The sequence below is a fragment of the Phaseolus vulgaris genome, chromosome 2, assembly GCF_000499845.2.
Source record: "Phaseolus vulgaris cultivar G19833 chromosome 2, P. vulgaris v2.0, whole genome shotgun sequence".
Lineage (NCBI taxonomy): Eukaryota > Viridiplantae > Streptophyta > Magnoliopsida > Fabales > Fabaceae > Phaseolus > Phaseolus vulgaris.
Window position 1 is genome coordinate 26,177,853 of NC_023758.2, and position 18,642 is coordinate 26,196,494.

Sequence of the window (18,642 nt, forward strand, 5' to 3'; positions counted from 1 at the left end):
GACTGAGTTTTTATTCAAGGCAATAAATGAAACATTGACAAAACTTCACCTAATGGGACTAACACATTAAACTTCGTGTCAGATTATTGGGTTTATTTCCCTTTCATATAAATGATCAGCAATTGGCAGTTGGTTATAAACTTGACATTTTCTTCAGAATGAGTTGACAACTTGACTCTATCTTTATTGTAATAGCAGAAGGAACAACGTGTGTTTCTTCTGTGATCACATTTCAGTCTAGCAGCCTTCGATTCCTCATCAAAATGAAGCATTTTTCTCTTCTGTTACTTGGATTTGGATCTATATGTGTTCAACTGTTTTCTCTCTTTACATTAAGCTCACTAAGTGTAGCCTTTGCATTAGGAAATGAGACTGATCATTTGGCACTTCTCCAATTCAAGAAATCTATAACTAGGGACCCATATGGAGTCTTACTTTCTTGGAATACTTCAACTCACTTCTGTAACTGGCCTGGAATAACATGCAATCTCAAGCTTCAAAGAGTTACACAGTTAGTCTTGTTAAGGTATATGTTGGGGGGATCCATATCTCCCCACATAGGAAATCTCTCTTATATGATCAACTTCAATCTAGCAATCAACAACATCCATGGAGAAATACCACAGGAACTGGGACGGTTGTCACGTCTGCAACAACTATCTGTCTCAAACAACTTATTGGTAGGAGAAATTCCTACAAACTTGACGGGATGTACTCATCTCAGATTCTTATACTTACAAAGGAACAATCTAACAGGCAAAATACCAATCGAAGTTGGCTCACTTGCAAAGCTTGAAAGCTTGGGAGTTTCTACTAACAAGTTAACAGGAGAAATCCCTTCATTCATAGGTAACCTTACATCCCTCACTGTTCTCGGTGTCGGTAGTAACAACTTTGAAGGACATATACCACAGGAAATATGCCGGCTCAAAAACTTGACATTTGCAGCATTTGGTGTCAACAAGTTCACCGGAACACTTCCTTCTTGTCTTTACAATATGTCATCTCTCACCATGATTTCAGTTACAGAAAATCAATTAACTGGCCATCTTCCACCTAACATGTTCCACACACTCCCCAATCTCCAAGAACTTTACATTGGTGGCAATCAAATCTCTGGTCCAATCCCACCTTCCATCACAAATGCAACTATTTACTTCTTAGCATTGGAGGCCAGTCGAAACAGTCTCACGGGACAAATTCCAAGCATGGGAAATTTCCAGTATCTTGATGTCCTATCTCTGTCTTGGAACCATCTAGGTGACAATTCAACTAATGATTTCGATTTTCTAGATTCATTGGCTAACTGTAGTAGGTTGCAACTGTTTTCCATATCCTACAATAATTTTGGAGGTCATTTGCCAGATTCTGTGGGAAATTTATCCTCCAAACTTAGTCAATTATATCTTGGAGGTAATCAGATATCAGGGAGAATCCCTGCAACAATAGGAAATTTAGTTAACTTAACTCTCTTGACTATGGAAAACAACAGCCTTGGTGGGAATATCCCAACAACTTTTGGGAAGTTTCAAAGATTGCAGAAGTTAAATTTGGGTGCAAACAAGCTGTCAGGAGAGTTAAGAACCATAGGCAACCTTACTCAATTGTTTCATTTGGAATTAGCATATAATTTGTTTGAAGGGAATATTCCTCAAAGTATAGGAAACTGCCAGAGGTTACAGTACTTGGACCTTTCACATAACAACTTTACAGGAACCATACCCTCGGACCTTTTTAAGCTTTCATCTCTAACAAAATTGTTGGATTTGTCACTAAACTCATTGAGTGGCAGTGTACCTGAAGAAGTAGGTAGCCTAAAAAATCTTGGTTCGCTAGATATGTCTGAGAATCAGATGTCCGGGGAAATTCCTCCAACAATGGGAGAATGCATAATGTTGGAATACCTGTATTTACAAGGGAATTCTTTACAAGGAATCATTCCATCATCTTTGGCATCACTCAAAGGGCTTCTACGTTTAGACCTGTCACGAAATCAATTGTCTGGATCAATTCCTAATACTCTACAAAGCATTTCTTCCTTACAGTATTTCAATGTATCCTTTAACAAATTGGAGGGTGAAGTACCAACCTTTGGAAATGCAAGTGCGATATTGGTTATGGGAAACAATAAACTTTGTGGGGGAACTTCAGAGCTGCATCTACCAACGTGCCCCGTCAAAGGTAAGAAACTTGCAAAACACCACAAGTTCAGGTTGATAGCAGTGATAGTTAGTGTGATTACTTTTCTTCTCATATTGTCAATTACTCTAACTATTTACTGGACAAGGAAAAGGAGTAAGAAAACATCTTTGGATTCACCAGCAAATGATGATCAGTCGGCTACAGTTTCGTACCAAAGCCTGCACAATGGAACTGATGGGTTCTTAGCAACAAACTTGATAGGGTCTGGAAATTTTAGCTCTGTTTACAAGGGAACTCTTGAGGAGTTAGATGAAAAAGTTGTTGCCATAAAGGTCCTAAACCTTCAGAAAAAGGGAGCTCATAAGAGTTTTATTTCAGAATGCAACGCACTTAGAAATATCAAACATCGAAATCTGATTCAGGTTTTGACATGTTGTTCCAGCATAGATTACAAAGGTCAAGAATTCAAAGCTCTAATTTTTCCCTACATGACAAATGGAAGCTTAGAGCAATGGCTGCATCCTAAGACACTAAGCGAAGAGGATCCGAGAAAATTGAGCCTTGATCAAAGATTAAATATCATGGTCGATGTTGCTTCTGCATTACATTATCTTCATCATGAATGTGAGCAACCAATAATTCATTGTGATTTAAAGCCAAGTAATGTCCTTCTCGACAATGAGATGGTTGCTCATGTGAGTGATTTTGGCATATCAAAACTTCTCTCAGCCATCAATGACAACACTTCTAAACAAACAAGCACAATTGGAATAAAGGGTACTCTTGGCTATGTTCCTCCAGGTATGTTCTTATCCTTTGAATCATTGTGTCAACTTTTGCTATTTATCAGATTGTGTATTGACAGTTGTTGGTATATATTTTAGAGTATGGAGTGACTTCTGAAGTATCAACATACGGTGACATATACAGCTTTGGGATTCTTATGTTGGAAATGCTTACAGGAAAAAGTCCCACAGATGAAAGCTTTGAAGATGGTCAAAATCTTCATAACTTTGTTCTAACTTCATTTTCTGATAATCTTTTGCAAATTTTGGATCCACTACTTATTCCAACAGATGAATCACCACCATTGAAAGGAAACAATTGGAATCTTGATCCAAATGTTGAGATGTGCTCAGTGTCCCTTTTTAGGATTGGACTTGCTTGTTCTATGAAATCACCAAAAGATAGAATGAATATTGCTCATGTCACTAGGGAGCTTAACAGAATCAGAGAGGTCTTTCTTGTTGGTGAGTGATCACTCAATTCTTCACATAACTATGGGACACAAAATGATTTCCTTAATTTCATATATGTGTATCTTTAAGTTCATTAGAATAAAACTTAACAAATATTTAGATCAGCCTAGGATTTCATTTCACATTTTTACGTATGTATAATTTTATTTTTCTGTCATCTTGTCATATTTCTAAAATTCCAGAACTAGAAATGTGATGGAATTCTTGAATTTCAGGTGTGGATGATTCAAAATAATCAAATGCTTCAGACATTTGGGAAACAGGTGTTTGCAGTGCATGTGTTTGGCTGCAAAATTGTCTATTAGTTTTCCTCAGTTTTCTAGCTATCTATATAAATCAAATCCATCTTTTCATGTAACATATACTATGTACTGATGGATTTAGTATTCCTTCTGGTTAGTGCAGTTTCATATTTTTATTTCAATGTCTGTGATTTTCTAAATTATGATGCAAAAGTATCAAAATGCTCTTAAAACTATTATCCATATTCACCACCAATTTGGTTATTTTTCTTTCGGGTTTCAGAGTGCCCATAAACCCTTTTACCGTAGGTGAAGATATAATTAACCATGTTTTTTTTTCAGCTTTAGATCACGATGCATTAAATCCATATATAAGAGGAAAAAAAGAAAAGTTTCTGTATGATAAAAAATAATTAGTTGTTATAATGATTAAATTAGATATTATTTTAGAAACTAAAAAAATCACTACAAGAAATAATATGTTGGAGATCTCGCATCCATTAGAGATTAAGACATTTCATTGTATATAAGTGAGTGCAAACCTTACCTCTTGAGTTGATTTTATAGGGTTGAGTTAGACTTAAATTTCACAATATTATTCTTTCACTTAATTTATTTCATTGATATATTTTGTGTTCTCATTTTAGACACTAACTTATTATTATTATTTTAATAAATTTTAATGTAAGTTAGGTCTTCATTGTGAACACAATATTTGACATTTATTTTATTGTCCAACTTGAGTAAACTTTACTCTTGCTATTGGTTTCTTTTTTATAGCTCTCACTTTTTGTTGACAGCTAAAATGGATTTTTCTTACAGTGAATGATTGGTTTCTAAATTAGTTTTTATTATTGATAAATAGTTTCTAAATTGGCATTAGAGTCATTTTGAGCATATCCTAGTGAGTATTTGTTATAAAATAGAATGTAATAGAAAATTAACTTGCATCCACTTTGTGTCTCATTCTAGACTCAATATTATTCTTTCACTTAATTTATTTCATTGCATCTATTTTGTGTTCCCATTTTAGACGCTAACTTATTATTATTATTTTAATAATTTTTAGTGTAAGTTAGGTCTCCATTCTGAACACAATATTTGACATTTCTTTTATTGTCCAACTTGAGTAAACTTCACCCTTGTTATTGGTTTCTTTTTTATAGCCCTCACTTTTTGTTGACAACTAAAATAGATTTTTCTTGCAGGAAATTATTGGTTTCTAAATTAGTTTCTATTATTGATAAATAGTTTCTAAATTGGTATCAGAGTCATTTTGAGCATATCCTAGTGAGTATTTGTTAAAAAATAAAATGTAATAGAATGTAATAGAAAATTAACTTGCATCCACTTTGTGTCTCATTCTAGACTCAATATTATTCTTTCACTTAATTTATTTCAGTGCATTTATTTTGTGTCTCAATTTTAGACGCTAACTTATTATTATTATTTTAATAATTTTTAGTGTAAGTTAAAGGTCTCCATTGTGAACACAATATTTGACTATTTTATTGTCCAACGTGAGTAAACTTCACCCTTGCTATTGGTTTCTTTTTTATAGCCCTCCCTTTTTGTTGACAGCTAAAATGGATTTTTCTTGCAGTGAATTATTAGTTTCTATTATTGATAAATAGTTTATAAATTGGTATCTAATTAGTTACAAAAGTTTTAACTATTAATTATTTAGATTTTAAATTTGGTAACAAAAACCTTGGTAGCTAATTAGATACCAATTTATAAACTATTTATCAATAATAGAAACTAATTTTGAAACTAATATTTTTTTTAATCTTTAAAATAATATCTAATTTGGTTATTGTAGCAACTTTTGTCTCTAAAATTTGTTTATATTCAATTATTTTCTTGTAGTTTTATTGTAGTGTGTTTGTTTGTTCATAGCTAACACCACCTTTTTCATTTGCTATTTGGTTGTTCTTGCATTCGGCATCTTTCAATTTTTATTAACAGTATTTTTTCTGCTGCATATTTTAAAGTTTTAGTGAAAAAAATCCTAGTTTAAATGAACTCAATGGCCCCTCTTATCTTGTGTCACTTGTCATGGAGAATGAGAACAGTAGAAACAGTTTCATTGCAGAAATATCAAAATGTTCAGACCACCGAATTATATCATACACATTTATCATTATCTCCTTTTGTCTTATTTATATACACCACAAAACTGAAGGAAACATATTTTTCTCTCACTTTATTGCTATGAAGCACAGATGCATATACTTATAATATCTTCAAAATGTAAGATTCCACAAAATATATATATATATATAGCATCATTATAAATTATTCAAGATTTATATATTTAAAATAATTTATAAAAAAAGTTAGTAAAATATAACAATGTGAAGATATGAATGTGAAGATATTAATATCTTCATCTCGTAAAACGATTTCAATGTCGATCTTTGAAATTAATGGTCGAATATAATTATGTAATGAAATGATCTTAATACTTATTTCTGGAGTTAATGAAAAAGATTTCATTTACTTTTCATAACAAAGGGAGGGCGTTAAATACGGAGATGGACTAGATATACGAAATTATAATTAATTTTAAAATATAATTCAAAACAATACCATGTACAAATAGAATGAGAGAACATTATTTTATGTAAGAGAACATTATTCTATATAAGAGAAAAAAATAAGGTAATGAAGAGAGAAGAATAACTCAACTAAACACCTTTCCTTATGACTAAATTAAAACCATTATTTATAACTAAATTAAATGTTTTAGTTTAGAGAGACTCTGCTGTTTTTGAAACACTTTTTTAAGACATTTTGAAAATTTAGTAGACTTTTCAGATTTTGCTTTTAATACATGTCAAAATTTTGACAAGATTTAATTCAAAACCTTTTAGTTATCATTAGATTTTTGGGATTTAATTAGCAGATTTGTTAGAAAATTTAATTTTGGAATGTTTAGCTTTAGGATTTGATTGACAGATTGTTGGGACAATTTGGGCTTTAATTAACGGATTTGGTATAGTTAGCAAAACAAATATAAATAAGCAAACGATCATCACAAAAGATATGAAAAATAATAAAACGATCATCACATCATACTATATTTACATATATAATTAATTAACTTTTTAATGTAATAGGTTTTCGTTAATATTTATATTTTATAAATAAATATTAAAATAATAAAATAATTAATTTTAATATCAAGTAAAGTAATTTATTTTGAATTTAACTTTTCTATATATTAAATTTTTTTAATAATGGTTTATTCTAATTTAAATTTATTTTAACTGTAATTTTATATATTTTAAATTCATTTCTTATAACTATTTTTAAAATTTTATTTTATAAATGTAATAAAATAATTATCTTTTACATCAATTAAATTATTTATAAATATTTTAGTTATTTCTCTTTACTTTTTAGTGATGCTTCTTTGGACCAAACAAATTAATTTATTTTTCTTCCTCTTTCAATTCAAAATCTCTATTCTATTATCTTTACCATGAATATGAGTAATCAATTATTCATTGTCATTCAAAATTAATGCCTTATTGATGATGACATGAGTGTTGATATGATTGATTTTGACAGATAACAAAACTTTTCTCAACCATTAACTCTATCATTTATGAGACCAAGCAAGTAGCATTGGAATAGAGGAAACGGTGGCTAATTTTTCTCCAAATTCTGATATTTTTGTGTCACCTTGTTATTTATTAGTAGAAATCCAATTAAAATTTTATGGTTCAATGCTCACTAAGCATATAAACATGGAGAATGAGTTTGTTAATGATGGATTAAAAGTACAAAAATTACTTTGCTTATGAATATTAAAGAGTAAAAGGTAATTTAACCAGAAATAATAGAGGTTTTATCCGTAGAAAAACACTAAAACAAACTCTTCTAGTCTACATCCAAAAGATTCTGATAGTAAAACTGAGGGTTTTGCATGCTTTCTGTTCAGAATTTCGTTAGAGCAGAACTTAACTAATAAGAAATTATCTCACAATTTTTTTGTCACATGTATAAAATAATCTGGTTTATCTTACATGTCCCTCAATTTTACACAATGTGATTTTTCACATTCACACTTACACTTCAAAATACATCTTCATATTGTTGCTTCCCAATATAAGCTTAAAGTGTGTGCAAACATCAAACTAAATACACTCTCCTTGATTTGTAACCCTGTTGTACAAAACCTCTTCAATAAAAACCCACAATGTACGAACAAGGATTGTGTAGTTAGTTATAAAAACCAACCAAAAATTGAGGGCAGGCAAACACATCAGTTTGCTTCTATTCTCACTGAGCATGCCTTGTAGTAATAGCAATAACATTTACAGAAGCCTCTAACAAAAGCCACTATGGAGAATTTCTAGGAGACAGACTTGAACAAACTTCTCTACTAATGCACCAGCCACCACTCTGATTTCGCGTGGTAATAGATTTGGAATGAATAGATGAATGTTCTAGATCAGAAGTACTATAACAGCGTGAATAATCAGAATATTGCCCATCTGCCTTGTTCATCTTATCAAGTAAGGACTGCTTGATATGTGAATCCACCACCCAAGTTTGAGAAAGATTCATCCCAGGAGAGTAATCTATCACCACAGGTGAATTAGGATTGCTTAAAGAATCCTCCTGCAATATATCTCCTATTCTAGACAGCATGCTGAAGGCTAAATTTGCTAGAACTCTGGAATATGCTTCCAAAATAGAATGTCCAATATCCTACAGAAACAGAAAGAAACCACATTACCACTGAATGAATGCAAGAAATCTCAACTTAAACAATGACGAGCTTTAGGCCCTTGATGATTTTGATACTTTTACTTTGCTCTTCTGTGTACTTTTCTTTTTTCCTTTTGATTTGAAACTGAATGATACTACATGGATTAATGTCAATGAAAGATAAAACCAAAAACAAAGACTTAGGGTGTGCTTGTTACTTGATTTCTACTTTTAAAAACTGTTTCAGATTTTCAAAATACAACCTAATTGGTTTAGGTTGGTACAAGGCCCAAAAAAAGTGTGGAATTAAGGGAGAGGTTGAACAAGGTGGAAGTAGACAATGAGACAAGATTTTGTTGAGGTTCTCTTAGGAAACGCTGAATAGATCTTTTACCAATTGGTCATGAACTAGCAACATGAATGGCTTGGCAGCACACTTAACCCAAAAATTATAAAACAATAAGTTTAAGGATCTTTCTCGTTTATATGTTGTTCAATTTGTTATTTCTACAAAATGTGAAATTTCAACTCACTTGAACTTTTTAAAAACAAAAGCTGGAAATGGAATCAAAACACATTTCTATAGTCAGAATCATCAGTAAAATGCATTCCAGTAAAACTCACCTTGCCATATTGAACTTTGGTAGCATCGAGAAATGTTTGAGGAAGGTTTGGGTATCTGATTTTAATCAGCTGGAGTAGTGTTTCGGCACGGTCCGATGATAACTTTAGTTTATCAAGCTCTAACATAGGATCCTTCACAAAAGGTGACCACGAGGGTCTAACTGGGTGTTTGCCGCTAACTTGTTCTGCAATTCTCTCTTTCCATGAGAATATAGTAGCTTCCAGTCTATTAACAGTCTCTAGGACAACATGTTCAGATTTCATGTTGAGCGATTTAAGCATGTCTTCTGCAGAGCTTGATTCAGCCGTCAAAACCTTGTGCAATTCATGTCCAAGGTTTGTCTTTCTAGACTGCAACATAGAAACATATTGGGTAAAGATGTAATGCAAATTGCAATTGAACTTTTTCAAAGTGTACCCTCTGATCATGATTAAAGATTGTTCAAAAATCTCAAGGATAAAATGTACACAGTTTCAACTCAATTCAGATTGAAGTCATTAAAAAATACAAGATTATCACCTTTGCAAGTGCATCTTTAATAATGGCTGGCACAGGCATTTCAAGCAAAACACTTTCATTGATGGATTTGGCAGCCTTGAATACTTGACGTACCACCCCACCCTGATGAAGCAGCTTCTTTCTTTCAGTATCAGAAAGACCACTTTTTGGTACTTGGGGTGATGGAAGCCACCATTTTTTGCTATGCTCTGCATTTGTGTCCCTCCCTTCTGCCCGGCTTTCTCCCTCTGCATACCAAAACTCCGAATTCACCATGGAATCTAGTGCCTCCTGTCAACCAGAGATAATATACTAGCACAGTAAGTCAGTTGAAACAAAGTTCCAAATTTTAATGAAAAAAAGAGATCACAATGTAACATACAATCAGCATAGAATCCAACTTCTGAAGTGCTGGAAGATTCATGAGGATGTCTGCACGAGCTTTTGAGGTCATTATCTGTTCGTAAAAGATGACTCTTATTTTATTGCAACATGATTCACAAAATAATCAAGCATTTATTATCTTAGCTGAAATGATAGATACCTCAAAAATCCCACCACTGGCATTACTTTGCGTAGCGGGAACTAGCTCAACCATATAGTTGGTAGGAGACAATAACCAGTCTATCTCTCTTTGCCATTTTTCCTTCCCTTCTTCAGATAGTGGTTCCAATTTCCACAGCTCTCCAAAAACCGTCACTGCATATGATCATTAAGAACTTAGGTTCTCTAAAATAAAACCAGAAGAATAAGAACCGACCCATTTTCTCTTTCAGTGAAATTTATATTACAAGTCATTCCATTCGTGAAAAACTTCATCAGTTTCATGCAATTTTTAAACAAACCAAAACCAGATAGTTGTAAAATGGTGTCAGAGCAGACCTGCTAGGTTTGTGATGCCATTAGATATCGCCAAAGCTGTACTGAGGCCCTTGTTTCCTCCTGTAACATCTTCACCTAGCAAAAGCTTCGAAAACTTTTCCTTCATGGCTTCTATATCAGAATGTTCCATACCATAAGGCTTATCTTTGACATAAAAATCTTGAGGACTTTCTGAGAGCTCCCATTCCTCCAGTCCTTTATCATCCCTTTTCATCGTTAAACATTTTGAAGAGAATGATCCAAAAGCATCCTTGCTGGAGGAACAACTGGAGTCATCATCAAATGAATCAGTTATGCATTCATCTCCTCTACTTGTTCTGCTCTCATCTTCGTAAGACTGGTTATTCAGCAAGCAACTTTCAAGGCCATTATATGTCATAATCCCTGAAGAATTCGAATTTGCAGACAAACACAATACGATTTCAAAAGGTGTGCCATAAACAATTTAAACAGTGTTACAATTTTCATGTAACAAAATAATCATTAGAACAAATAAAACCTGGTTGTCATTTTCAAAATAACGCAAAAATATATTCTCTATGCTGTCATACACGTCATTGGTGTAGGCATACCTCCAAAAGTAGCATATGAATAAATACCATGTTTACAATTAAAACCCAACTACAATTTCTCACTGCAACTGCACATCACAATGCAAATTAATGTCACACCTATTGCAAAATTCGCTGACTAGAGTATATATATCTTATTGTTGCCAAACGTCATATATATTGTTTATATCCAAATACTATATTTAAAGCACATGATAAGTTGAGTGCTAATAAACTTCTTTATATTTTTAGACTTAATCCACTTTATTGTTTTTCTTTGAGAGTCTCTAAAAATGCATTGTAGATCTCACACCAACCAGGCGACAACATTAACAAGGGCATTTGCATCACTCGATTCTGTCTCAACTCTATATTATTAACATCTAAAACTCTATTAATACCTATAACAATTAATACACTTTTATACTATTATTTATTAGACAAAATTTATAAGAAATAGTTCATCATTTTTTACACGACAACTAATACTTTTTATACAACTTTAGTTTATTAAGTATTACAAGTGTTTGTGTTTTGTATTGATAGACAGTAAGAAGAGAAATTTAAAAATCATTGATAATGAGCGTTAATTTAATATATTAATAACGAAGTTTAAAACATTAACCAAATTAATTATTTTGTTTGGTTTGCATGATTATGAGGAGTATTCTATATAAAGGAATAAAGAGAGTGACTTTTTTTAATAAAAACAGTGACATGCAAAGCGTGTACTACCATAAAAAAAATAATCTAATAAATAAAATAACTGATTTTTCAAACTTTTAACTTTTTTATTTAAGTAAAAAAAATGTGGAAACACATGTGATAATTATGAATAATAGTGAAACATACATAGTCACATGCAAGTGTCATAAGCCAAACTTTTTTCTCCTTTGGCGTTTTTGGCCATACGACTTGAGATGATTAAAAAGGTTCCACTTTGCTTTCTTTGCAATAATAACAAATTAACCCTTCAACTGAGACAAATTTAAATTCGGATTTCTGCGGAAGACACTCGCAGTAGGCTTGTACGTATATATAAAAAAAAACTAAATTAGCCTAAAAAAATGTATTTTTTTCATCAGAAGCTATATTCTGCTCGTGTAAATCGATTCAAACCGTAGTTAAATATTTCTGAAATATTTAAAAAACTTGTATTTTTAACATAATAATCAGATTTTTTTTATTTTATAAATTTATAATATTTATGGTCATTTGTAAAACATGTTAACTTTAGAACAATTTTATATAGTGGGGTCCTATAAATTCTAAAACTTGTTATATTCCTGTGTCCATGTAGTGTTCACAGGACTTGCAAGCAAAGATTCGAACAGAACGGAAAAGCTCCTAGGCTATAGGCCATGACAGATAGAACATCAGCGACATGTAACTCAAGCCAATGAAAAGCTAAGGACAAAATGCCTCAAAAAAGCTGAGAGAATCCCCAGAAAAGAATCCAACATATATAGAAAAAAGATATTTAAAACTTAGGACCAAAGTATGGCAATGAAAGGTGCATCCCCACTCTGCACCCATTTTCTTCAATTTGTCAGCACTTATCAGTGGGAATGGCAGAGCTAGTAGTTGCACTGATATCAACCCTCATGGTGGACCCAAGTCCACCCACATATCGGTCAAAGATGTTCAGTTTTTTAGATTCACGTATTAGGATTGAGAAAGGTATCCACCACAATTTCTGTGATTTTATCAAACCCCAAAACTTCAAACTATTCCTACCATTCTTCTATCACCTTCATACTTGGTCAAAACCAAGACAAGAAGAACCATGTCCCTTCTAAAATAATGGAACAAGGCAAACTGTTCAGATTACGAGATTCCATCATCTGGTTTAGAAAAAGGGAAAATAAGATGACAGGGAAAGCTTAACAACGCAAGAATATCAGTTGATCCCCTTCGATTTGTCGATTTTTAGGCAACCTGTTACTCTTGTTTATCTCACAGAAAGAAGCTCAATATGCTATGCTCGGTTTAAATTTTATGATCAGTTTTAAATATCAAAATTCAAATGAAGTTAGTGAACATTACTGTTTATCGCTTAGCTGGTAGAATTTGCAAGAGAAACGTGACAATAATTGATCGCCATACAAAATTTGAAAATGTGAACGTACTTTTCGTTGGTCCACAAGCATGGCTACAACAACAACCAAAACATAACCAACTACTCTGAAAATGGACACTTCTGAACAGGCTTGAAGAAATCAAGGATAAAATATAATTCCAAATCTCCTTTTACAAACTCGTTATTGCTTTTATTTATTTTTAATACGAATCAACATGTAAATTTATCAATATAATTATGTAGAGTATCTAACTCAATTTTTACAAGACCCCACACATCAAGCCCCAAACTTTTTACTCAGCATGATAATTGGTTTGTTGAGAAAAGAAATTCGGATTAAAACTATTTTATACTCATCCTTTTTCCTTTTGGGTATGAAAACAGCTATGTTTTTCGAATGGCCATGTTCACCTAGCCCGTATGCTGTAGCAGAAAAGTCAGTGAAGTTTGTGAAGATGGCTATTTAATATTTATGACTTATGAGTCTAAGGCAAGCATACAAGTACTATCATAAAATGATAAGAAATATAACTTCTACTAACTTAAGTAATTAGTATATTTAATTTAAAGAAACTTTTTAATTTGTTAAAGCTGATCTTCACAGTTTTAATCAGAAAAATCATAAGATTTATGAACCTAATCAGTTAAAAGAAGCACATAAGCAGAGAGGTAGGTAGTTAAACTTACTCTCTTTCTCATCAAGATCGATGCTAAATTTCCTTCCCTTGGTGCAGCATGCTAGTCTTTTTCTCATCCTCAACATCCCCTTCAATCTCTTATTGTTTCTCCACTGTCAGTGTTTGTTTGACCACAAAGGGTTGAGTGAAAGGTCACTGACTCACTGCGCCTTCAATAACTCTTAGATGACTCCTTCACCAACAATGTTACCACCATTATTCTAAGCCATTTTTCAACACTTACACTATGCCCACACCTGATAAAATTTCGAGATTAATGCATGCTCAGGACACACCATGGGCCAGTACTGTCACCCCAACCATTCCTAAGCATTTAAGTTCACCTACCACCAAGTCACGCTTGAAATAACTCCCACCATGTCCCCAAATTTCAAAAGCAAGAAACCATATTATTCCACGAATTTATACAACATGCTTTACAACAAAACTCATAAACACAACAAACAAAAATGAATAAAATACATTATGAAAATACTATACACATGCTATTAATACAATAGATAGTCTTTTAAGCACACTTTTTTTTATAACTATTAAAAAATATAAACTTTAACTGATGCTGTTTCTTATTTAATGGTCCATGTTTAATAAATTTTAATAAAAAAATAAAGATGTATTATTGTTGCCTTCACAATATAATATACCTCTTTTAGTAAAAGCAAAAACCACAGCTAACATTAATGAAATATATTAAAAAAGGATTTACTGAAATTAAAAAGATAAATAATCATCAAAAACAAAAACAAAAAATGAACTTGTTCATGTGATTTTGTCTCCTACATGTACATGTCCACCCCCATCCAAACCAAAATTGATCACCACGGATTACCTAAAGTATTATAGAGGCCATATTATACTGTACAACATACGAGATTCTCATACATTCTGATAAACGAATAGATAATGCAAGTTGAGCTTAATTACGTAATTATTAAGTAATCATAGTTAATTTTAAATAACCATAAGAGGAAAATTAATAAAAGGGTACTGGGATGGAGTGGAGTAAAAGGTGTTACTTATGGAAACTTTACAAAGGGATGGTCAAAAAGTAAAGGGAGGATGGTCTGAAAAGTAGACCACAGGTCACGCAGATTCCCTGATTTTGCATAAAGATTTGTTTTTCAAAACGTTTTTTAAGAGTTGAAGAAGATCCAAGGAAAAGAAGAAAGGTGGGGTTTAAGATTAAGAGGGCAAAATGGAAATGACGGTTTTTAGTTGAAAGTGGAAACAGAACAAACAGAAGAATAGGTTCCTGTAACTGTGACGGCAACGGCGACAAGTTAAGATGGTTAAACGAGGAAAGAGAAGACAACATTAGCGTACCTCGGATAGCATTGTTGTTTGTGAATGGCGATGTTGAGAGTAAGCAAGCAAACAGCAATGGGGCCTTACAGAAAGTGAGGGAATGAGAAGAAGAAGAAGAAGACCAGTGAAGTTGGAGAGAGAATGGAGTGTGTTTAATAGAGAAGAGAGAGAAAAGGAGAGGGTTCCCTGCGAGAACTATTTTGGGCCGTTAGATGGAGTGGGGCCCGTGTGTCTTTGCACGGCTGAGATTAGGGATCAAATATGAGTTGGAGAATATCATCCTTAAGACGGAAAATCATGTTTTCATAATGAAGCTTTTCAATTTCAATTTTGAAATTAAACCTGTTCAGTAATCACTACTACTCAACTGCATTACGGCTAAAAAAATGCACTTTTTGTACTTTTATTTAGGCTAAATTTTATCTTTAGCATACTTTAGCCTTTTTTAACTTCTTTCTTTTTCTTTTATTAATGCATGTTTCTTGTAAAACCAAGATCACGTGATTACTTAAAATTTGAACAAGAGTGGTTACGAATTTTTAGTTTTTAAATATAATTATAAAATAAACCGTTTTGGATTAAAAAAAATAAAACTAAAATGATATTTTAGTTGATATTAGAATGTTTTTATATCTGTTATTTTTATTATGAAATCTATGGTATGAACACACTTTGTATGAGAAACAGCTTTCTATCATTATCCTTGTTGAGGTTGTTCCAATGATGAGAATATTTTAGTTCCTCTCTGCCTTGATATTCCCCTAATCATGGATAAAGATGGTGGGTTCATCCTTGTAATTGTGTAATTTTAATAAGGAAGCTTTTCTCTTTTTTTTTGTCTTTATTAGACGAGGTAATTTCTATTACTAAACATAAATATTATATGAGAAAATGGGATAGGAAATTATCTTCTTGTTCAATTATAAATTATTAACTATAATAAATTACTTTTTATTATGATTTGTTTTTGTTTTACAGTGCTTTCACGAAAACCAACTTATTCAAATAAGTTGAAACTGAGAATGTGCTTTCAAAGAAGTACGTTGACGTGGCTGATCCAAGGTATGGAGTTGGAATTAATTGAATATAATAAAAGAAAGAAGTGTAAGAAATAGAAGTAAAGGTTATGAAGCTAATTGTAACGTTAATTTGAAAAAGTAGCAGTAACCATTACTGTTCCCTATATAAAAACAGAAGCAACGATTCAAAAAGGTTAAAAAAAGATGAGAATTAAAAGATAACAGATAGTATAGCAGGAATAGTTGTGAAAGGCTATACACTCACAAGAGAGAAGGGAAATATATAAAACTTCACCTAATTCCCCATTTCAGTGCCATGAAAACCGCCGCTACTAAGGGATGCTGTCTCTATGAGACTCCTAGTCTCTATTTATGCAATGTTTCTTACAATAACAGAATACAAAAAAAAATTATTTCTCTCTTCAATTATAATTTGAAATAACATTATCACCGTATTAATACTTTTTATATGGTGCTATAAGATTGTTAATATTTTAATATTTTTATCTAATATAAAGTTGTCAACATATTAACACTTTTATCTGATCTGATGTAAGGTTGTCAACATATCAACATTCTTATATGATCTGATGTAAGGTTGTTAACATATCAACACTTTTATCTGATCTGATGTAAGGTTGTCAATATATCAATACTCTTATTTGATCTGATGTAAAGTTGTCAACATATTAACACTCTTATCTTATTCGATTTAAGGTTGTCAACGTATTAACACCTTTTCTTTAAATAAAATAAAAAAAACAAGAATATAAAAAAAGTAAAAATGTAGAATTAATGTTGAGAAGGAGTGAGGTACTAGAAAGTAACATAGGTTGATTATTGGGTGGAGGTGTTAGGGAAATGGGGATGGAATGTGAAGTGGGGAGTGTATAATTTGTCTGGTGTGGGAAGAGGCAGCAAAGTAGGTTGCCTTTGCCGCTCTTATTCCTATACTATGCTAAGAAACAAAAGCTTAATAAGAAGCCACAACATAGGGCCCAGGCCACCACTATATTTTGTCTCCATTTACCTTATATTATTCTTGTGTTGGGGATAATAGAAGAACATCCCCATTATATGTGGTGCCATTTCTTTTTCCATTTTCATCTTTCAATGCAGGGCCATCAAATATTCAACACTCATTCTACAACACCCACCCAAAAAAATCATAACTTTTTTTTTTCCATTTAATCTCACTATTGTGGGAGTAATAATAATTGCTTTCTTTCATGCATCACATTCCTACTTCTTCCAAAACACCATTCTACTTCTTCCAAAACACCATTGTCTTCTCTTACTCTCTTGCCTTTGCCAAAACACCATTGTCTTCTCTTATTCTCTTGCCTTTGCTGAAAAGACACATGACAAGGTGATTTCTACTGTTGTTCTAGTAGAGTATAGGGAACTATTATTATTAATTTAAGGTACAAATACCTTTTTTTTATCTAAATTTATGATTAATATTCAATTTATTAGAGTAATTTAAAAAAAATTAATTTGGTTGAAAGGTTTTTTAAAAAATATGTAATTTTATCTCTTCCGTTAAATTTTCACAAAGACGTAAATTTCTGATGATGTGACACATAATGTGGGATAGTTGTGCATAGGTGGAGTTCATGTGTTAAGTTCACGTGTAATCCAAATAAAAACTCTAAGTCTCTCCCTCTTTTTGTCATCCTAAGCAAAATATTCTCAACACTCATCTTTAGTTTAATATCTGTTTATGTGAATTTCAAATTATAAATTTGATTCTCCTTCTTTTAATGCTTGATTTTCTTTTAATTCTTGACTTGTAATTCTTGTTTTTTCTTATTTTTCTGCGTCTCATTTAATTTAATATTCTTTATTGTATTTCTTCTACCTCATCTTCTTTGTCTCTTATTAGACATCAAATTTCTTCTAAAAGATATTCATCTCCTTTTGGTTTTGATCCTTTTTTATATCTTCCTCATTTGTAGTCAACTCATCTTTCATCATATCTAAAGCAAAACTTGTCTTTCATATGAACTTTTAATATTTCTAAGTTGTTTGAATATTTAATCACGCATTTTTTTCAAAGAACACATTATTATAATCTTTCTATAATAGTTTAGCAACAATGAAAATTTTGATTAATCTCATAAATATATAAGACATCAAAAATTAATTTCACACCCGAATGAATTTTAATTACAATTGTTTTTGTACCTTTCACAATAAGTTGTTCTCCATTTCCAATTCTTACTTTAAAAATATCATATTTGTTGAGCTCTTTGAAAAGTTCTCTATCATGATGAGTCATGTGGTTTGTGCAACCACTATTTATAATCCAACCTTTTGAAGATCTGTCGGTTGTAACACATGATGTTGCAAGAAGTAATTTTTCTTCTGGTTCGCCTCTACAACTTTGACATCTTCTTGGGGATATTAGGATTTGCATATCCTTTCTCTATATCCTAATTGACCACATTTGTGGCATTTTGCATTTGACCTCCACCAACACGTTGTGTTCATGATTATTTTTCTTGCAATAGGAACAATGGAAAAACCTGTTTGTTGTTGTTTTGGTTGTATTTGCTCTTTTTGTAGTTCTTGACTTTAAAAGCACTTTCGTTAGTATGAAGTAATATACCCTTCAAT

The 18,642-nt window shown here is 31.9% G+C and overlaps 2 protein-coding genes across 6 annotated transcripts; one reads left to right on the forward strand and one right to left on the reverse strand.

Moving 5' to 3' along the window:
• The first annotated feature begins 137 nt into the window (after window positions 1-137).
• On the forward strand, window positions 138-3,825 carry LOC137811107 (probable LRR receptor-like serine/threonine-protein kinase At3g47570). Its single transcript, XM_068612695.1, has 3 exons — window positions 138-2,943; window positions 3,027-3,392; window positions 3,617-3,825. Exons 1-3 carry the CDS (start codon window positions 264-266, stop codon window positions 3,634-3,636), a joined length of 3,066 nt encoding a protein of 1,021 aa, XP_068468796.1. The 5' UTR covers window positions 138-263; the 3' UTR covers window positions 3,637-3,825.
• A 3,801-nt stretch (window positions 3,826-7,626) lies between these two features.
• Window positions 7,627-15,159, reverse strand: LOC137811108 (rop guanine nucleotide exchange factor 14-like). 5 transcript variants are annotated; one of them, XM_068612696.1, is made up of 8 exons: window positions 15,023-15,159; window positions 13,689-13,935; window positions 10,371-10,754; window positions 10,033-10,187; window positions 9,871-9,945; window positions 9,510-9,779; window positions 8,990-9,340; window positions 7,627-8,365 (listed from the first exon to the last, which is right to left on the reverse strand). In XM_068612696.1, exons 2-8 carry the CDS (start codon window positions 13,762-13,764, stop codon window positions 7,994-7,996), a joined length of 1,683 nt encoding a protein of 560 aa, XP_068468797.1. In that variant the 5' UTR covers window positions 13,765-13,935; window positions 15,023-15,159; the 3' UTR covers window positions 7,627-7,993. The 5 variants fall into 5 exon arrangements, with proteins under 5 accessions (XP_068468797.1, XP_068468798.1, XP_068468801.1 ...); XM_068612697.1 differs by having other exon boundaries at window positions 13,689-13,871; window positions 15,023-15,148; XM_068612700.1 differs by having other exon boundaries at window positions 13,689-13,848; window positions 13,936-15,130.
• Between the last annotated feature and the right edge of the window lie 3,483 nt (window positions 15,160-18,642).

Coding starts and splice junctions, on each gene's coding strand:
- LOC137811108 (XM_068612696.1), bottom strand. CDS start 13,764: ATGTTGAGGATGAGAAAAAGACTAGCATGCTGCACCAAGGGAAGGAAA. Junction 10,188..10,370: donor TGGCATCACAAACCTAGCAG/GTCTGCTCTGAC, acceptor GATCATATGCAG/TGACGGTTTTTGGAGAGCTG. Junction 9,946..10,032: donor CCAGTGGTGGGATTTTTGAG/GTATCTATCATT, acceptor TTTTACGAACAG/ATAATGACCTCAAAAGCTCG.
- LOC137811107 (XM_068612695.1), top strand. CDS start 264: ATGAAGCATTTTTCTCTTCTGTTACTTGGATTTGGATCTATATGTGTT. Junction 2,944..3,026: donor TCTTGGCTATGTTCCTCCAG/GTATGTTCTTAT, acceptor TATATATTTTAG/AGTATGGAGTGACTTCTGAA. Junction 3,393..3,616: donor CAGAGAGGTCTTTCTTGTTG/GTGAGTGATCAC, acceptor CTTGAATTTCAG/GTGTGGATGATTCAAAATAA.